Source organism: Salvelinus namaycush, unplaced genomic scaffold, assembly GCF_016432855.1.
Source record: "Salvelinus namaycush isolate Seneca unplaced genomic scaffold, SaNama_1.0 Scaffold421, whole genome shotgun sequence".
NCBI classification, from domain to species: domain Eukaryota; kingdom Metazoa; phylum Chordata; class Actinopteri; order Salmoniformes; family Salmonidae; genus Salvelinus; species Salvelinus namaycush.
The window spans coordinates 106,213-125,559 of record NW_024061111.1 but is presented as its reverse complement, the minus strand read 5'-3'; the positions used below and the strand labels follow the sequence as shown (position 1 = coordinate 125,559).

Below are 19,347 nucleotides of genomic sequence, written 5' to 3'. Positions count from 1 at the left end.
GAAGTAGGACATGTTGAAGTAGCCTGGCATCAAAATGTTTCACTGTTGTTGATGATGAAGCACTGTTGAATGCAGCACCAGAGAGCAGTGTCCTGAGGCAGCCTTTCTACAGCAGGACACAGGTCTTCTTGTCTTTGAAGGGGTTAGAGGAGGCAGAGATGCCGGTGAGGAGGGGGTCACTGCGACTGTGCTCCTGACAGTACTGCACCAGCTGGGCAGCTGCTGTGGAGATCTGGGAGGAAGAAGTAAGGAACAGCCATCACTTAAAGCTTGTCTCAAAGCTGAGGTTATTGTACATTCAGAAGAAAGGTGATGCCCAATATACACAGAGTTACTGATGTGTCCTAAAACGAGGGTGGGGGTAAGTTCTCATTTTCCTTTATCCGTTCTGTATCAGACTGCTCTGCACTGCTCCCACAATTGATCTTATTTTTGATTCATCAAATGAAAGTATTGATCAACAAAATTGTCATTCTCCAAATTAATTTGAAATTCTACTTCCAACTAATTCATTACACACAGGCTATTTTAGTGTACTCTCACCTTGATCCTCTCCATGCTTGCCTCCACTCGTAGTTGTTCCACAGTCCTCCGTGCCTGCATCACACTGTTATTGCTGCACACCTTCCCTGACATCCCCTCCTCCAGAGAGACTCCCACTTTTAGTCCCAGACAGCAAGCTGAAACTCCACTTCTTTCCACTCCAAAGTGAGAGAAAATAAATTAATGGAATTGCAATCAATTGTTGAGAGTTGAAAATGTAAAACCTGCTGAACACACAGAAACCTGTTCCACCTCCAAATATGGATTTAGATTTGAAATAATAATGGAAAAGTTACTGTTATACTCTTAACACTAGGCTATGTAGGCTATGTGAGCCTACGTCCAACCGAGGTCCCAATTTCTGTCAGAGTGGCATCTGGCCTCCCTTTTTAACCTCTGGTTTCCCCCTCTGCTCTTTGTTGTTACTGTGGAGGCCACTTCAAAGCTGCTGTGATGTGTGTCAGGTTTAAAGGTTACACACACAGTCCTGGAAATGTCACATCAACATCACACATCCCTCACTGATGATAAAAGAGACTGGAGGGAGCAGGGAGGACAGGTGGGTGGGTGACTCACATAATGATAAGCATAGGAAGGATGCAAACAGAACACAATCTTTCACCAGAATGCGTTGCTACGTTTGAACCTTTGCACTTTCCGTAGTTGTTTCATGTGCTACATGGGGAATGTCAGAGCGCTAGACCTGTGGTGTGTTGCTAATGTTTTGTCTTTCTTTATACAATGATACCTTTTTAGTTTCAGCATTCTCTAATTCAAAAAAACGTTATGTTGCTTCATTTGTCAGTGCGTGTAATTGTTTTTAAGCCAATAGAGAATGGATAGCTAGCTAGCTAGCTGCTAGCTAGTTGCAAGCCAGGCAGCCAGCAGGTATTGGAGTGTTAGTTGCTAACTAACGTCTGCTATACTTGCTATACTTTGATCTCGGTGTCATGAAATGTGCTGAATGATGACGTTAGAATGCTGTCTCTATAAGTTGCTACTAAGCACAATACAAGGCATGATCATAATATTGTTGCTTGCCACCAGCTATACAGTAGAATCAGAATGATTCAGGGAGTTGACAGTTGATTTCGCTAGCTAACTTACTGTAGGGAGTTGACAGTTGATTTAGCTAGCTACTGTAGGGAGTTGACAGTTGATTTAGCTAGCTACTGTAGGGAGTTGACAGTTGATTTAGCTAGCTACTGTAGGGAGTTGACAGTTGATTTAGCTAGCTACTGTAGGGAGTTGACAGTTGATTTAGCTAGCTACTGTAGGGAGTTGACAGTTGATTTAAGGAGTTGATAATGGTGCTGACACTTTGCAAACCTTTTCAACATGAACTACAGGATTCCAGCTGTCAGATCATTTTGCTTGTAGATTTTCTAGGTTGAAAACCACAAACTATCTTTGCAGACACTTAGGTAAAATGAATGTTCAGCACTCTTTATGCAACTGTTGCATACCCTTTTGATTTGCTTCCTTGTGTTTGACAGACGGCATGGCGGAACAACACGCCCCCTTCGTGGCCATGGATGCGGTGCTGATGCCCAGCACGGCCCTCCCAGACGACATGCCCCGTATCAAGGGCTATGACTTCAACCAGGGAGTGGACCACCGTGCCCTGCTCCAGTCCTTCCTCACCACAGGCTTCCAGGCTAGCAGCGTGGCCCATGCCATACAGGAGATCAACAAGATGGTGAGACTCACAGGATTCCAGGCTAGATGGCCTAACTGATATGCTCAGTAAAACTATGGTGAAACGGAGCATAAAAGGTTGTATTCCAGGCTAGATGACATCATCCATCTCTAGAGGTTTAGGGAGTTGAGATGCCTTCTCAGAGCCTGGTCCCAGATCTGTTTGTGTTGTCTTGACAACTCACAATGACCATAGGAGTTGACAACAGCACAAACAGATCTGGGAGCAGGCTAGTGTTGTCATTGGGTCAGAGGATGTCCCGCTCTGTGTAGGAGTTGATCTAGAATCAGCTGACCTAAGATCAGTGTACAGGGGAGAACTAGGGATCCTACTCCAAACATCCCAGGACGTATAAGGGGATAAGATGCCTAGTAATTGGGGATGTGGAGAGTTATGTTAGCATCTGAGTTGTTGCCATTTATGTAGACATACAGCATTCCTTGTCTGATTCTAGGCCTTGCTTTTTGGGGGATTGGGAGAGGAATAAGAAGAGGGAGAAATGTTTAAACCCCTTTATTAGAGAGAGTTTTTATCATACTGTATGTGGTCAATATTTCTCTTTTTCTGTCATCTATTTATTAACCACAGATTGAGAAGCGTCTGGAGCCGCTGGAGGAAGAGGAAGGATGCGGCTCCTCCCCTTCCCACTCGGGCTGTACCATCTTCCTGGGGTACACCTCCAACCTCATCAGCTCTGGAGTGAGGGAGTCCATCCGCTACCTGGCACAGCACAAAATGGTACAGTCCTAAACAACAACCCACCCTCGTGTGTCAAATTCCAGTCCTCCAGCGCTCAGTGTCTGCTGGCTGTCATTCCTCACTTGTACTTGATCAATTAAGGTGTTTGATTAGTAGGAGCTGCCCCCACCTGGTTATCTAGGTCTTAATTGGACACCTATTGAAAATAAAAACCAGCAGAGACTGCAGCCCTCCAGGAATTAAGTTTGACACCCCTGCAGCATAAACACTCACTTCAAGATGCCAGTGCGTATAGGTGATCGTATACACTAGTAAAATGCTACATGTGTTTGTGGACCTTCCTAACAGGTGGACGTGATAGTGAGTACAGCGGGGGGAGTCGAGGAGGATTTCATCAAGTGTCTGGCCCCCACCTACCTGGGGGAGTTCAGCCTGTCTGGCAAGGAGCTGAGACAGAGAGGCATCAACAGGTAGAGCACTATCACCTCTACTATGGATCACAGATCATAATACAATTAAGCAGTAAGGCACGAGGGGGTGTGGTATATGGTCAATATACCACCACTAAGGGCTGTTCTTATGAATGATGCAACGCGGAGTGCCTGGATACAGCCCTTAGCCGTGGTATATTGGCCATATTTAAAAAATATTTTTTATAATAGTAATAATTTCACCTTTATTAAACCAGGTAGGCCAGTTGAGAACAAGTTCTCATTTACAACTACGACCTGGCCAAGATAAAGCAAAGCAGTGCGACAAAAACAACACAGAGTTACACATGAGATAAACAAACGTACAGTCAATAACACAATAGAAAAATCTATGTACAGTGTGTGCAAATGTAGTAATGTAGTAAATAGGCCACAGAGATGAAATAATTACAATTTAGCATTAACACTGGAGTGATAGATGTGCAGATGATGATGTGCAAGTAGAGATACTGGGGTGCAAAAGAGCAAAAACATTTATAAATTACAATATGGGGATGTGCTATTTACAGATGGGCTGTGTACAGGTACAGTGATCGGTAAGCTGCTCTGACAGCTGATGCTTTAAGTTAGAGAGGGATATATAAGTCCAGCTTCAGTGATTTTTGCAATTCGCTCCAGTCATTGGCAGCAGAGAACTGGAAGGAAAGGCAGCCAAAGCAGGTGTTGGCTTTGGGGATGACCAGTGAAATATACCTGCTGGAGCGCGTGCTATGGGTGGGTGTTGCTATGGTGACCAGTGAGCTGAGATAAGGCGTGGCTTTACCTAGCAAAGACTTATCGATGACCTGGAGCCAGTGGGTTTGGCGACGAATATGTAGTGAGGGCCAGCCAACGAGAGCATACAGGTCGCAGTGGTGGGTAGTATATGGGGCTTTGGTGACAAAACGGATGGCACTGTGATAGACTACATCCAATTTGCTGTGTAGAGTGTTGGAGGCTATTTTGTAAATTACATCGCCGAAGTCAAGGATTGGTAGGATAGTTAGTTTTACGAGGGTATGTTTGGCAGCATGAGTGAAGGAGGCTTTGTTGCGAAATAGGAAGCTGATTCTAGAATTAATTTTGGATTGGCGATGCTTAATGTGAGTCTGGAAAGAGAGTTTACAGTCTAACCAGACACCTAGGTATTTGTAGTTGTCCACATATTCTAAGTCAGAACCGTCCAGCGTAGTGATGCTAGTTGGGCGGGCAGGTGCAGGCAGCAATCGGTTGAAGAGCATGCATTTAGTTTTACTAGCATTTAAAAGCAGTTGGAGGCCACGGAAAGAGAGTTGTATGGCATTGAAGCTCGTTTGGAGGTTTGTTAACGCAGTGTCCAAAGAAGGGCCAGAAGTATACAGAATGGTGTCGTCTGCGTGGAGGTGGATCAGAGAATTACCAGCAGCGAGAGCGACATCATTGATATAAAGAGAAAAGAGTCGGCCTGAGAATTGAACCCTGTGGCACCCCCATAGAGACTGCCAGAGGTCCGGACAACAGGCCCTCAGAGTTCAGTGTGTCAAATCGATCTGAGAAGTAGTTGGTGAAGCAGGCGAGGCAGTCATTTGAGAAGCCAAGGCTATTGAGTCTGCCGATTTAAGAATGCGGTGATTGACAGAGTCGAAAGCCTTGGCCAGGTCGATGAAGACGGCTGCACAGTACTGTCTTTTATCGATAACGTTTAGGACCTTGAGCGTGGCTGAGGTGCACACATGACCAGCTCGGAAACCAGATTGCATAGTGGAGAAGGTATGGTGGGATTCGAATGGTCGGTGATCTGTTTGTTAACTTTGCTTTTGAAGATTTTAGAAAGTCAGGGCAGGATGGATATAGGTCTATAATAGTTTGGGTCTAGAATGTCTCCCTCTTTTAAGAGGGGGAGGACCGTGGTCGTTTTCCAATCTTTGGGGATCGCAGACTTTACGAAAGAGAGGTTGAACAGGCTAGTAATAGGGGTTCCAACAATTTCGGCGGATAATTTTAGAAAGAGAGGGTGATGTGGTAGAGAAAAAGCAGTCCGACATGTTCTGGGTTGATATCGCGCTGTGCAGACTGGCAGGTATTGACCGAGCTGAAGCTGGCTGGTGTCTGAGTTAACGGTGAAGAGGGCTCGAACCACCCAGTTGGGGCTCGAACTACCCAGTTGTTATTATTGTAGGTGCTGTCTAATACACTAAATTGTCATTAATCTTTTCTCTCATTTCTCCTCTCCACTCTCGCTCTCTTTCTAGGATAGGTAACCTCCTGGTACCTAATGATAACTACTGTAAGTTTGAGGACTGGCTGATGCCCATTCTGGACCAGATGGTGCAGGAGCAGAAAGATGAGGTGAGCTAATTTAACCCTTCGTACAGGAAAGGTCATCTTCAGTATCTGTGTCTGGGTTGTATTCATTGGGGTGGTATTGTCACATTCTATTGACCTTTGACCTCTTAACCTTTTAGGGCACCCACTGGACCCCGTCCAAGATGATCCACCGTCTGGGCAAAGAGATCAACAACCCAGAGTCTGTCTACTACTGGGCCTATAAGGTGAGGACTGGAGGGGCTCACTGTTCTCATCAGCCTGTCCTTGATATAAAACAGGAGATATCAGTGGAATGAATTGAAACCAGTGCTCTTTGTCCTCTCTCTCCATTTGTGAAGTATCTTTATCATTCCCCTCTCTAAACTCACCAGTATAATGTACAGTAGGGGGCTCAAGCCCCTCATTGGCCTCACCTTACACTATCACAATGACCTCTACAAGGTTAACGGATCATAATATTATTGTTCATATTTGTTGCTGTATCAGTTGTTTGTGGGTGCTGTCTAATACACTAAATTGTCATTCACATTTTCTCTCTCTGCCTCCCTCCCTCCCTCCCTGTAGCCCTCATTGAGTTACAATAGGCTGTGTTCATATAATCAATAGATGTTCAACCTCTGTTGCAGAATGACATCCCAGTGTTCAGCCCTGCTCTGACAGATGGATCCATTGGGGACATGATCTATTTCCACTCATATAAAAACCCTGGGCTGGTGCTGGATATAGTAGATGGTAAGAGAGAGAGGAGACATGAGGACTGGGGTTCTGTCTATGTACATTTCACATTTTGTCATCCATGGCGACTTACCGAAGCAATAAGGAATAAATGCCTTGCTCAATGGCACATCGACCAATTTCTCACCTTGTCGTGTCAGGGATTCAAACCTTTCGGTTACTGGCCCAAAGCTCTAACCGCTAGCTGCTGCCAGTTCTTTCCTTTGGTAATGTGAGACCACAAACTTGCCTTGATTTACATTGTAACTACAGTTTAAGTCGGAAGTTTACATACACTTAGGTTGGAGTCATTAAAACTCATTTTTCAACCACTCCACAAATTTCTTGTTAACAAACTATAGTTTTGGCAAGTCGGTTAGGACATCTACTTTGTGCATGACACAAGTCATTTTTCCAACAATCGTTTACGGACAGATTATTTCACTTGTAATTCACTGTATCACAATTCCAGTGGGTCAGAAGTTTACATACACTAAGTTGACTGTGCCTTTATACAGCTTGGAAAATTCCAGAAAATTATGTAATGGCTTTAGAAGCTTCTGATAGGCTAATTGAGATAATTTGAGTCAATTGGAGGTGTACCTGTGGATGTATTTCAAGGCCTACCTTCAAACTCAGTGCCTCTTTGCTTGACATCATGGGAAAATCAAAAGAAATCAACCAGATCTCAACAAGTCTGGTTCATCCTTAGGAGCAATTTCCAAATGCCTGAAGGTACCACGTTCATCTGTACAAACAATAGTACGCAAGTATAAACACCATGGGACCATGCAGCCGTCATACCGCTCAGGAAGGAGATGCGTTCTGTCTCCTAGAGATTAACGTACTTTGGTGCGAAAAGTACAAATCAATCCCAGAACAACAGCAAAGGACCTTGTGAAGATGCTGGAGGAATCACGTACAAAGTATCTATATCCACAGTAAAACGAGTCCTATATCGACATAACCTGAAAAGCCGCTCAGCAAGGCAGAAGCCACTGCTCCAAAACCGCCATAAAAAAGCCAGACGACGGTTTGCAACTGCACATGGGGACAAAGATCGTACTTTTTGGAGAAATGTCCTCTGGTCTGATGAAACAAAAATAGAAGTGTTTGGCCATAATGACCATCGCTATGTTTGGAGGAAAAAGGGGGAGGCTTGCAAGCCGAAGAACACCATCCCAACCGTGAAGCACGGGGTTGGCAGCAGCATGTGGTGGGATTGCTTTGCTGTAGAAGGGACTGGTGCACTTCACAAACTAGATGGCATCATGAGGCAGGAAAAGTATGTGGATATATTGAAGCAACATCTCAAGACACCAGTCAGGAAGTTAAAGCTTGGTCGCAAATGGGTCTTCCAAATGGACAATGACCCCAAGCATACTTCCAGAATTGTGGCAAAATGGCTTAAGGACAACAAAGTCAAGGTGGCCATCACAAAGCCCTGACCTCAATACTGTAGAACATTTGTGTGCAGAACTGAAAAAGTGTGTGCGAGCAAGGAGGCCTTACAACCCTGACTCAGTTACACCAGCTCTGCCAGGAGGAATGGGCCTAAATTCACCCAACTTATTGTGGGAAGCTTGTGGAAGGCTACCCGAAACGTTTGACCCAAGTTAAACAATTTAAAGGCAATGCTACCAAAAACTAATTGAGTGTATGTAAACTTCTGACCCACTGGGAATTTGATTTAAATTAAAGAAAAGCTGAAATGAATCATTCTCTACTATTATTCTGACATTTCACATTCTTAAAATAAAGTGGTGATCCTAACTGACCTAAGACAGGGAATTTTTACTAGGATTAAATGTCAGGAATTGTGAAAAACTGAGTTTAAATGTATTTGGCGAAGGTGTATGTAAACTTCCGACTTCAACTGTACATATCTCATCCACCACAAACTTGGTGACATTCATTCCAGATATCTATGCACTCAATAGTATATGTCACTGTTTTGGTGCTTGGTTTTGTAGTTGAAGGGTGGTGTGCTTGGTTTTGTAGTTGAAGGGTGGTGTGCTTGGTTTTGTAGTTGAAGGGTGGTGTGTAATGTATTTTGCTGATAACATGGTCTGTGTTGTAGATATCCGCAGGTTGAACAGCAAGGCAGTGTTTGCCAAACGGACAGGGATGATTATTCTGGGTGGCGGCCTGGTCAAACACCATATAGCCAATGCCAATCTGATGGTAAGTAACTACTATTACTACTACTATAAAATGTTCTCTATGATCATATTCCTTAATTATAATGTTGGTGTAAATTATGAACTGTTCAATTCACCTATTTTCCTATAATTTTGTGCTGTCGCATTTCACCAGTTAGAAAGTTGACGTGCTTAGCAGTGTTGGGGAGTAGTAAATTACATGTAGTTCAACTAGTAATGTAATTACATTTGACAGTAGCTTGGTGGTAGTTGAACTACATTCAAATCTTGGTAGTGTTTCCAGTAGTTAATGACTTATCTGCGATGTAGCGGTGTAGCTAACTACTGGAACTACTGTTCTTGCAATTTGTAGTCTAGGACATTTCAGATTGAGATATTATACACTGCTCAAAAAAATAAAGGGAACACTAAAATAACACATCCTAGATCTGAATGAATGAAATATTCTTATTAAATACTTTTTTCTTTACATAGTTGAATGTGCTGACAACAAAATCACACACAAATTATCAATGGAAATCAAATTTATCAACCCATGGAGGTCTGGATTTGGAGTCACACTCAAAATTAAAGTGGAAAACCACACTACAGGCTGATCCAACTTTGATGTAATGTCCTTAAAACAAGTCAAAATGAGGCTCAGTAGTGTGTGTGGCCTCCACGTGCCTGTATGACCTCCCTACAACGCCTGGGCATGCTCCTGATGAGGTGGCGGATGGTCTCCTGAGGGATTTCCTCCCAGACCTGGACTAAAGCATCCGCCAACTCCTGGACAGTCTGTGGTGCAACGTGGCGTTGGTGGATGGAGCGAGACATGATGTCCCAGATGTGCTCAATTGGATTCAGGTCTGGGGAACGGGCGGGCCAGTCCATAGCATCAATGCCTTCCTCTTGCAGGAACTGCTGACACACTCCAGCCACATGAGGTCTAGCATTGTCTTGCATTAGGAGGAACCCAGGGCCAACCGCACCAGCATATGGTCTCACAAGGGGTCTGAGGATCTCATCTCCGTACCTAATGGCAGTCAGGCTACCTCTGGCGAGCACATGTAGGGCTGTGCGGCCCCCCAAAGAAATGCCACCCCACACCATGACTGACCCACCGCCAAACCGGTCATGCTGGAGGATGTTGCAGGCAGCAGAACGTTCTCCACGGCGTCTCCAGACTCTGTCACATGTGCTCAGTGTGAACCTGCTTTCATCTGTGAAGAGCACAGGGCGCCAGTGGCGAATTTGCCAATCTTGGTGTTCTCTGGCAAATGCCAAACGTCCTGCACGGTGTTGGGCTGTAAGCACAACCCCCACCTGTGGACGTCGGGCCCTCATACCACCCTCATGGAGTCTGTTTCTGACCGTTTGAGCAGACACATGCACATTTGTGGCCTGCTGGAGGTCATTTTGCAGGGCTCTGGCAGTGCTCCTCCTGCTCCTCCTTGCACAAAGGCGGAGGTAGCGGTCCTGCTGCTGGGTTGTTGCCCTCCTACGGCCTCCTCCACATCTCCTGATGTACTGGCCTGTCTCCTGGTAGCGCCTCCATGCTCTGGACACTACGCTGACAGACACAGCAAACCTTCTTGCCACAGCTCGCATTGATGTGCCATCCTGGATGAGCTGCACTACCTGAGCCACTTGTGTGGGTTGTAGACTCCGTCTCATGCTACCACTAGAGTGAAAGCACCGCCAGCATTCAAAAGTGACCAAAACATCAGCCAGGAAGCATAGGAACTGAGAAGTGGTCTGTGGTCACCACCTGCAGAACCACTCCTTTATTGGGGGTGTCTTGCTAATTGCCTATAATTTCCACCTGTTGTCTATTCCATTTGCACATCAGCATGTGAAATTTATTGTCAATCAGTGTTGCTTCCTAAGTGAACAGTTTGATTTCACAGAAGTGTGATCGACTTGGAGTTACATTGTGTTGTTTAAGTGTTCCCTTTATTTTTTTGAGCAGTGTAGTTTATCATGTAGTAGTTTGGATGTAGTGAATTACATTTTCAAAGTAGTTGGTAGCTTGGTAAACTACATTTTCAAAGAAGTTGGTCGCTTGGTAAACTACATTTTCAAAGTAGTTGGTAGCTTGGTAAACTACATTTTCAAAGTAGTTGGTAGCTTGGTAAACTACATTTTCAGAGTAGCTTCCTCAACATGGGTGCTTAGCAACTGTAACTAACCAACCAGGTCAAACTATCTCATTATAATGTAACCCTCCCTCAGAGGAATGGAGCGGACTATGCAGTGTTTGTGAACACTGGGCAGGAGTTTGATGGTTCAGACTCAGGGGCCAGGCCTGATGAGGCAGTGTCTTGGGGGAAGATCCGCATGGATGCCAACCCAGTCAAGGTAACTCACTCACCAGCTATCTTATCCCCAGTCTGAAGGTTAATTGGCCACCCGAAGATGGAAATGTGCTTTTGTACGCTAATATAGATGAAGTGAAAGTGTAACTCAGGGTCAAGCAGGAGAGCAGTGCCCCCAGAACTCTTGATAGATGCATTAGATCGACCAAAGATAAAACACAAACTCACGTTGAACCTTTTCCAGTGGCTCTTTCCATTCCCATCTCCAGAAATGTCTCCTGTTTCCTTTGTGTTTTGTTTCTCTCTCCAGGTGTACGCTGATGCTTCCATAGTCTTCCCACTGCTGGTAGCTGAGACGTTTGCCCACCATGCTGACAAGCTGATTCCTGACAAGTTAGAATAACCAAACTAACCAAGGTGTGCCCACTCCACACTAAAAGGAATAATCCCACAAAAAAAAAAAACGTTTTTTGTTTCATTAGTCAACTGTTGATACAGTCCCAAAATGTTTTTCATGTCAGCAGTCAAGTTCAAGATATAGAACTTTCAAAAGGCTAATTGTCACTTGCCACATCATCATGATAATGCATCATATGACAGTGATCTCTCTCTGCGTCTATTTTTAGACACGATTTCTGTTTACGGACTTCTCTCCATTATTTCAGAAATAAGTATTTGCTACGGGGTACATTTAGCGTAAGTGTTTTTGTTGTTGAATGACGTGAATTGCCATGTACCAATGAGTTGTGTGTGTACATGCGTGTGTATGCGTGCATACTGGCACGTTTGAGAATGACATTGCTGAGTGAGACACTACTATATGGTAAACTTATAAGATATGTTATTTTTTTAAGTTAGTGAGAGGGTCTCTTTAGGGGAGCATGCACTGTTATTCAAAGAAACCTGAGGTGAAATGTATTTATTACCTAGTACCTACTCATGTATATCTGAAAATGTAAATGAATAAAAACAACCTCAATGTTTCCATTATTACAGAATAAAACATCTGCTGTCTTACTACCTCTTTTCTTCTCTCAAAAATGTTCAGCAATGCTGTAGTACCTGAAATGACCATAAGGGGTCTCCCCTGCCTCACCCACTTCGTGCACGCACATATACAATAGTCCTTGACCTCATCTCTTCTAGCTCCAGTGCATATCATCTCTGACAGTGATCTGGAGGCATTAGCTACCATTGTGTACATGGATGTACTTGCCAATCAGTCAGAATGTTTCTACTTTACATGAATCAGCATCATGTGAGCAAATCTACAGCTGAGTACAGGCAGCTCAATTCTGATATTTTGCCCAAATATTGTAGAAAGAGCTGATCTGATTGGTCAAAAGACCAACAAGTGTAGAAAAAAAATTCTGAATTAGGCAGGTCACTTTTGTTGTGCAGCGTTATACATTTATTTTATTTAACTAGGCAAGTCACTTACGGCCTACCAATAGGCAAAAAGCCTCCTGCTGGGATTAAAGATAAAAATGAATAAAAATATAGGACAAACACATCACGACAAGAGAGACAACACTACATAAAGAAAAACCTAAGCCAACAACAACATGGTAGCAACACATGACAGCAGCATAACAGTTACGTCATATGTCAAACTCGTTCCACAGAGGGCTGAGTGTCTGGGTTTTTGCTCCTCCCTTGTACTTAATTGATGAAATAAGGTCAATAATTAGTAAGGAACTCCCCTCACCTGGTTGTCTAGGTCTTAGATGAAAGGAATAACCAGAAACCATCAAACACTACATTTTAGTAATTTAGCACAGTGTTTCCCAACTCCAGTCCTCAAGTCCCCCTAGAGAACACATTTTTATTGTAGCCCTGGACAATCACAGCTGATTTAACTAATCATCAAGCCCTCTGAGTTGAATGTGTGCTGAAGATACCGACCCTACCATTATGCTTGTTTACACTGAGCAGCACTGGGGTCGGAATACAGTCATGGTTATATGAACACACCATGGAGCCGGCAAGAGATATGGGTTGGAAAACTTACTTCAATGCAGGGATGGGATATGCCACTATACTCCAAATTGTACCTTTATCCAAATTGCCGTTTTCGTCCTCTTGCTAGCTACCAGTAGCCACAGCAGCCATTATGGAAAGGCATGTCATGTTGAACAACAAAGAAACTGATTGGCTGACACAGCCATTCTAAAATAGCTGCGGTGGCTACTGCTAGCTAGCATGGGGATGAACAGGGAAGTATTTCAATCTTCTCGATGTATCAGTGTGGATAAAGGTAAAATGTGTAGTATAGTGGCATATCCCTGCATTGACGCACGTTTTCAACCCCCGTATCTGGCGCCAGCTCCTAGGTGTCTTAAAGTAACCATGATTGTGTTCTGACGCCAGTGCAGCTCAGTGTAAACAAGCGTAACGGTAGGGTCAGTATCTTCTGGCAACCGGAGCTACTTACATTAGTGCATTCATCTTAAGATAGCCAGGTGAGACAACAACCTATCACAGCCGTAGGAAGTTATGAAGCTCAAAACAAGTCAAGGGTATAGTTATTGACAGTGAGAGGATATTGGCATTAACACTGCCATTACATGCTACTGTGGGGTGAGATGTGTGGTAGCGTGTTTGTTCATTGTTTTCAGTGGGTGGGTGTTATTGAATGGGTTTCCAGATCCAAGAGGCCACGTCAGGTAACCATTCCATCAATCACGGCTGTTGTCTGTGTGGTTCCGCCCCTCCCAGTTCCCCTGAAGAGTTAATGAAAGAATTATGCGTCACGTGTGGGCTGTTCTGTGGAAATGTCTGTTGTTACCGGTTGTACACGCACACACACGAATGCGTTTGTTTTACTATCCTTGCGGGGACTAAGCAATTGATTCCCATTCAAAATCATATTTTCCCTTAACCTAACCTAACCTGATCGTGTACTTCAGGAAACAGCAGAGTGAGCACCCCCCTATTCACATCGACGGGACAGCAGGGGAGAAGGTGGAAAGTTTTAAGTTCCTGGGCGTAAACATCACTGACAAACTGAAATGGTCCACCCACACAGACAGTGGAGGCTGAAGAAATTTGGCTTGTCACCTTAAACCCTCACAAACTTTTACAGATGCACAATTGAGAGCATCCTGTCGGGCTGTATCACCACCTGGTACGGCAACTGCTCCGCCCAGAACTGTAAGGCTCTCCAGAGGGTAGTGAGGTCTGCACAACGCATCACCGGGGGCAAACTACCTGCCCTCCAGGACACCTACAGTACAGCACCCGATGTCACAGGAAATCCAAAAAGATCATCAAGGACAACAACCACCTGAGCCACTGCCTGTTCACCCCGCTATCATCCAGTAGGCGAGGACAGTACAGGTGCATCAAAGCGGGGACTGAGAGACTGAAAAACAGCTTCTTTCTCAAGGCCATCAGACTGTTAAATAGCCAACACTAGCACAGAGAGGCTGCAGCCTACATACACATACTTGAAATCATTGGCCACTTTAACAAATGGAACACTAGTCACTTTAATAATATTTACCTTTCTTGCATTACTCATCTCATATTTATACACTGCATTCTATACTTTTCTACTGTATCTTAGTCTATGCCTCTCTGACATTGCTTGTCCAAATATGTATATATTCTTAACTCCGTTCCTTTACTTGTGTGTATTGGGTATATGTTGTGAAATTGTTAGATATCACTTGTTAGATATTGCTGCATGGTCGGAACTAGAAGCACAAGCATTTTGCTACACCCGCATTAACATCTGCTAACCATGTGACCAATACAATGTGATTTGACTTGATTAGAACCCTGACTCTTAACCCTAAAACTAACCACTACTCTACAACACTGGTCCATCAAGAAGATTGAAATATTGCTTGTTTTCCCAGAAAACTGCCCTTTTGTCCTCATGCTAGCTAGCAGTAGCCACAACAGCCATTATGGAATGGCACTTCATATTGAACAACAAAGGAACTGATTGGCTACTGCTAGCTAGCATGAGGACAAAAAGGGCAGTTTTCTGGGAAAACAAGCAATATTTCAATCTCCTCTATGTATCAGTGTGGATAAAGGTCAAATTTGGAGTACATTGGCATATCCCATCCCTGCATTGAGGTACGTTTTCAAACCCATATCTCACGCCAACTCCTGAGTGTCTAAATGTAAACATGAGCAGTGGAGGCTCCTCAGAGGAGGAAGGGGAGGGCCATCCTCCTATCCTTTTTAGATAAAACTATACTAAATATATGCACGTCACCAAATAATTGATAAAAACACACTGTTTTGCAATGAAGGTCTACAGTAGCCTCAACAGCACTCTGTAGAGTAGCACCATGGTGTAGCCGGAGGACAGCTAGTTTTCCTTCTGGTCCCCATGAGGATAGTAAAACCAAAAACCTGCATTACATAACAATGAAATAATTGTCAACACATTCTCAGCTTTTATGAGTCTGACATCAGTCACTTCACACTATAAACTTAACCTGAATAGTAGAGAGAGTATGCACTCTTCTCTCATTGATATAGCGCCATCAGTGTTCCCCTAAGGGGAGTTGAGCCTTCCGATGTCTAATCATAGTTCCCATATACCTAAACTTCCACTCTACACGTCACCATGCAGACCCATTATATTACAACCTTTTAAATGGAACTTCTGCAAACAATCACAAATGTGTTTATTCATGAAAAGCCACAGTGACGTCAGGAATGTTTTATTTATTTTTTGCCCAAAATGTATCTGACCTTTCCAAGATGGGAATAAAACTAACCAGAATAGAATTTTGGGACAAGGTCCATTTTCCCAAACCTCAGCCTCAATGTGTCCTCCCCCTACACACTCTCTGCAGTTCCTCTTTTTGCACAAACTGCTTTTCCATCCATTTAATTTTCCTTTCATTTTCTATTGGCTTTGTGTGCTGTATGGTGTATGTGTGTGTGTGTGTGTGTGTGTGTGTGTGTGTGTGTGTGTGTGTGTGTGTGTGTGTGTGTGTGTGTGTGTGTGTGTGTGTGTGTGTGTGTGTGTGTGTGTGTGGGTGGGGGGGGCACGGTGTGCTGTAGGGTGTGTTTACCAAGGGCTAGACATTAGATTGACAGCACAAAGGCCACACTGTATGGATTTTCCATCACGTTTAGACGCTTATGTTTGTTTAGCGCTTTATTGGATGATGAGGAGACAGAAAGTCTGAGAGAGAGAAGATATTGCGTGGATAGTTGTCTCGTGTGTGTGTGGGCATGTGTGCTCACGGCAGTGTGTGTGTGTTAATGCGCGTGCGTGCTCAGGGCTGTGTGTGTGTGCATTATCTAGTCACGCTATGATAATGTTGTGTGACGTCTCCACAGAGCGGACAGTGTTAGGACCTTCTCTCGCTGAACAATCACTACTCTGTGTGATGTGGGGGCCACAACAGTCATAATGGCAATTATGTCTGTACAGCAGCCAGATTGGCAGATATCTGCTGAGAGGGAGGGAAGGAGGGCGAGAGAAAGAGGGAGAGAGAGACAGAGAGAGTGCAGAGGGGGGAGAGAAAGAGGGGGAGAGACAGAGAAGAGAGCGAAAGAGAGAAAGAAAGGGAGAGGGAGGAGGAAAAAAGAAAGAGGGAAAGTGAAAGATGACTGGCTGCACAGCTGCAGGGTGGGTTGAGCCTGTCGAGAGTCTAGTGCAGCGTGTGTGTGTGTTGTTGTGCGTATTTTTCTATGTATGTAGTGTGTATGTGTATGTGTGTTGTTGTGTGTATTTTTCTATGTTTGTATGTAGTGTGTTTGTGTGTTGTTGTGCGTATTTCTCTATGTATGTAGTGTGTGTATGTCCTGTCTGTACACTCTTTAGCAGCAGCATCCTCATGCCCTTATCTGCTTCACTGTTTACCTGTTATGTTGCCATGGGGACTCCCGCCCTGGATTCATGCCAAGCTAACCTGCAGACAGGGGCGTCATTCACCCCCAAAATCTGAGGGGGTACAAAGTATGTGAGGATGGCCGGGGGGTGGTTCGGACAGGGGCTAGGCCTCCTGCTGGAAGTTGGAGAATTTACCATTTTTCAAACATCTAAAACAGCGTTTTCCTGCAATATAGATCCATAATCATTATGCTTAATTCAATGTAAATGTATTTTTTATTTTTCTGCATATCTAAGAATATCTCTTGAGCTCCAGACTGGTGGTTATATCTTTTTTGGTATTGAAAGGAATGTGAGTTTTATTCAGTACATGTAGTAATTGCTTGCTTTTCTAAAGTCTACCAACCTTGCTAGCAGGCATCCCATCGTAGATAGTTTGACAAGCTAGCTACTCTAACTTGATTGATAGCCTGAAATGGCTTCTTGGTAGCTAGTTATGAGGTTTGGAGATTGGGAACCTATCTGGGCTAGTTAAAGTGAAATTCATAAAATTGCCAGGTGGCTAGTAGTATTACAGAGAAACAACAACCAAAAATGTAATTTTTTCCCCCCTCCATTTTCTATTTGTAATACAAACCCTTTTATTCATTATACATTTATTTTTACAGGACAAATCTGAGGGGGCATGTACCCCTGTGCCCCCTATGGGCATGATGCCTCTACGTGCAAAGGTGGCAGCAGGTGAGGGAGTGCGGGGCACTTGACCCCTCAGATTTGTCCTGTACATTTTTTTAATAAAAATAAATAAACAGAGCGAGAAAGTGAGTGAGAGAGAGGGAGTCAACCTAGAGAGTGAGAAGAGAGAGAGAAAAAGAGAGAGAGCTTTAGCCTCACCTACAAACTGCTTTCTTAGAAACAGGAAGTTGATTGATGCGGTGTAACCTCTGACGCAGCCAGCTGCCGCTGCTGACGGAGACTTTCTCCGTTGGCCCGGCAACGACTCAGAGAATACAAACATCCAGACCGATGCTAAACTCTTTTCCTCCATCATCAGCATTGTCATCATTGCCGCTATAATCGGTGCCGTTATCATCTTTGCCGTTATGATCATTAGCTTTGACAGCTGGCGCGGCTGGGTGGGGTTGGTTGGTGGTTGTAGAAGTCAGTGATAATATGACCCCATTGATATAGATCATTTGGTTGACCCTGTCTCACCTGCTGTGGATAACCTCCCACAGTTAGTTAGTCACTACAGATACCCTGGTTCGAATCCAGGCTGTATCACAACCGGCCGTGATTGGGAGTCCCATAGGGCGGCACACAATTGGCCCAGCGTCGTCCGGGTTTGGCCGGGGTAGGCCGTCATTGTTCTTAACTGACTTGCCTAGTTAAAAGGTTAAATAAAGACAAATAAAAAAATAGACAGGGATCAAGTTCACTCTATATATCTTCCTTTAAGAAGACATGAACTCTGTCAACCCTCTCATCTGTCTTTTGTTACCCCATATGGTGGTGCCAGATTGGGCACTTTTCCTCACCTGCAACTGGGCTACCTTTAATGGACTTGGTGAGATTTTGGCTCAGATTCATCTGTAAAGTGTCATGAAATCTGGCAACACTACCTCCATATATGTAAAAGAGACAGCGTTTTTACAAACCTTAGCCTCAAGTCAGAAAAAAGGATTGTGATGTAATATTGTGGTGTGATATTCAGTTGAGACACGTTGCCGTTTGGTTCACAACACGGTTCACCATGTTCTAGTTCACCACAAGTGTTATATGATGTGTTCAGTTAGCTACGCTTCAGTCCTTTCATCATTGCAAATGATTTGGCCAGAAGGGTGTGGCATGCAGGCATCGTCTTTAGTGTGGGGTGTTTTGTTTAATATTTGTGAGTTACTTTGTTCTAGCAACCTTTATTCATCATTACAATATTGATTAATATCACAAATATATTGAGATATTTACAGATTAAGTCCCAATGGAGAAATATAGCTCAGCAATGTAGTTAGTAGTACATTATGACATGTACTAATCTATTCAGGGGGCAGGTAGCCTAGTGGTTAGAGCATTGGACCAGTAACCGAAAGGTCGCTGGTTCGTTTACAGAAATCGACAAGAGGAAAAATCTGTCAATGTGCACTTAAACCTAAATTGCTCCAGAGGTGCTGTACTACTATGGCCGACCCTGTAAAACAACATATTTCACTGAACCTAGCTGGTATATGTGACAATAAAAAAACATATTTTTTTCTAAGTTATGAAGTTTCACAACTTGCACATGTAACTGAAAGCACATTATGTGAAGTTTTCCATTTTGCCGTTGTTACTCAATCCACATCACATCTGCTGTGAGGGCTGAGAGAGTTTACAGCACAAGTCAAGGACAATAAGATCATAAAACAGGAGGAGGACATAGGGGAGATAAAGAGGAGGGACACAGAGATAAAGAAAGACAGGAAGAGGAACATAGAGCTTGAGAGAGATAAATAGAGATAGTACATCTTGTTATAAACCTGTAGAATAGGTTTTGTTCCCGTGGTATTCATTGGAAATAACAAACTTGAGAAATAACACAAAGAAAAACATAATGCATTTTAGAGTATTCTTTTATTTGCATACTTTCATATCAAACACACACATTTAT

General features: G+C 43.7%; 2 protein-coding genes across 2 annotated transcripts; one reads left to right on the top strand and one right to left on the bottom strand.

Annotated features, from left to right (window-relative positions):
- Positions 1-28: 28 nt before the first annotated feature.
- LOC120041236 (guanine nucleotide-binding protein G(I)/G(S)/G(O) subunit gamma-12-like) lies at positions 29-732 on the bottom strand. The gene is made up of 2 exons (XM_038986178.1): positions 544-732; positions 29-232 (listed from the first exon to the last, which is right to left on the bottom strand). The coding sequence occupies exons 1-2, from the start codon at positions 634-636 to the stop codon at positions 107-109; spliced, it is 219 nt and encodes a 72-aa protein (XP_038842106.1). The 5' UTR covers positions 637-732; the 3' UTR covers positions 29-106.
- Positions 733-1,146: 414 nt separating this feature from the next.
- LOC120041234 (deoxyhypusine synthase-like) lies at positions 1,147-11,911 on the top strand. Its single transcript, XM_038986172.1, has 10 exons — positions 1,147-1,251; positions 2,040-2,242; positions 2,831-2,980; positions 3,290-3,411; positions 5,643-5,739; positions 5,856-5,942; positions 6,345-6,450; positions 8,513-8,616; positions 10,809-10,934; positions 11,202-11,911. Exons 2-10 carry the CDS (start codon positions 2,045-2,047, stop codon positions 11,292-11,294), a joined length of 1,083 nt encoding a protein of 360 aa, XP_038842100.1. The 5' UTR covers positions 1,147-1,251; positions 2,040-2,044; the 3' UTR covers positions 11,295-11,911.
- The last annotated feature ends 7,436 nt before the right edge of the window (positions 11,912-19,347 follow it).

What these genes read in the sequence shown, in the direction of transcription:
- LOC120041236 (XM_038986178.1), bottom strand. Translation starts at nt 636, where the DNA reads ATGTCAGGGAAGGTGTGCAGCAATAACAGTGTGATGCAGGCACGGAGG. An exon ending in CAAGCATGGAGAGGATCAAG is followed by an intron (nt 233 to 543) that starts GTGAGAGTACAC and finishes TCTTCCTCCCAG; the next exon opens with ATCTCCACAGCAGCTGCCCA.
- LOC120041234 (XM_038986172.1), top strand. Translation starts at nt 2,045, where the DNA reads ATGGCGGAACAACACGCCCCCTTCGTGGCCATGGATGCGGTGCTGATG. An exon ending in AGACAGAGAGGCATCAACAG is followed by an intron (nt 3,412 to 5,642) that starts GTAGAGCACTAT and finishes CTCTCTTTCTAG; the next exon opens with GATAGGTAACCTCCTGGTAC. An exon ending in GGTGCTGGATATAGTAGATG is followed by an intron (nt 6,451 to 8,512) that starts GTAAGAGAGAGA and finishes TCTGTGTTGTAG; the next exon opens with ATATCCGCAGGTTGAACAGC.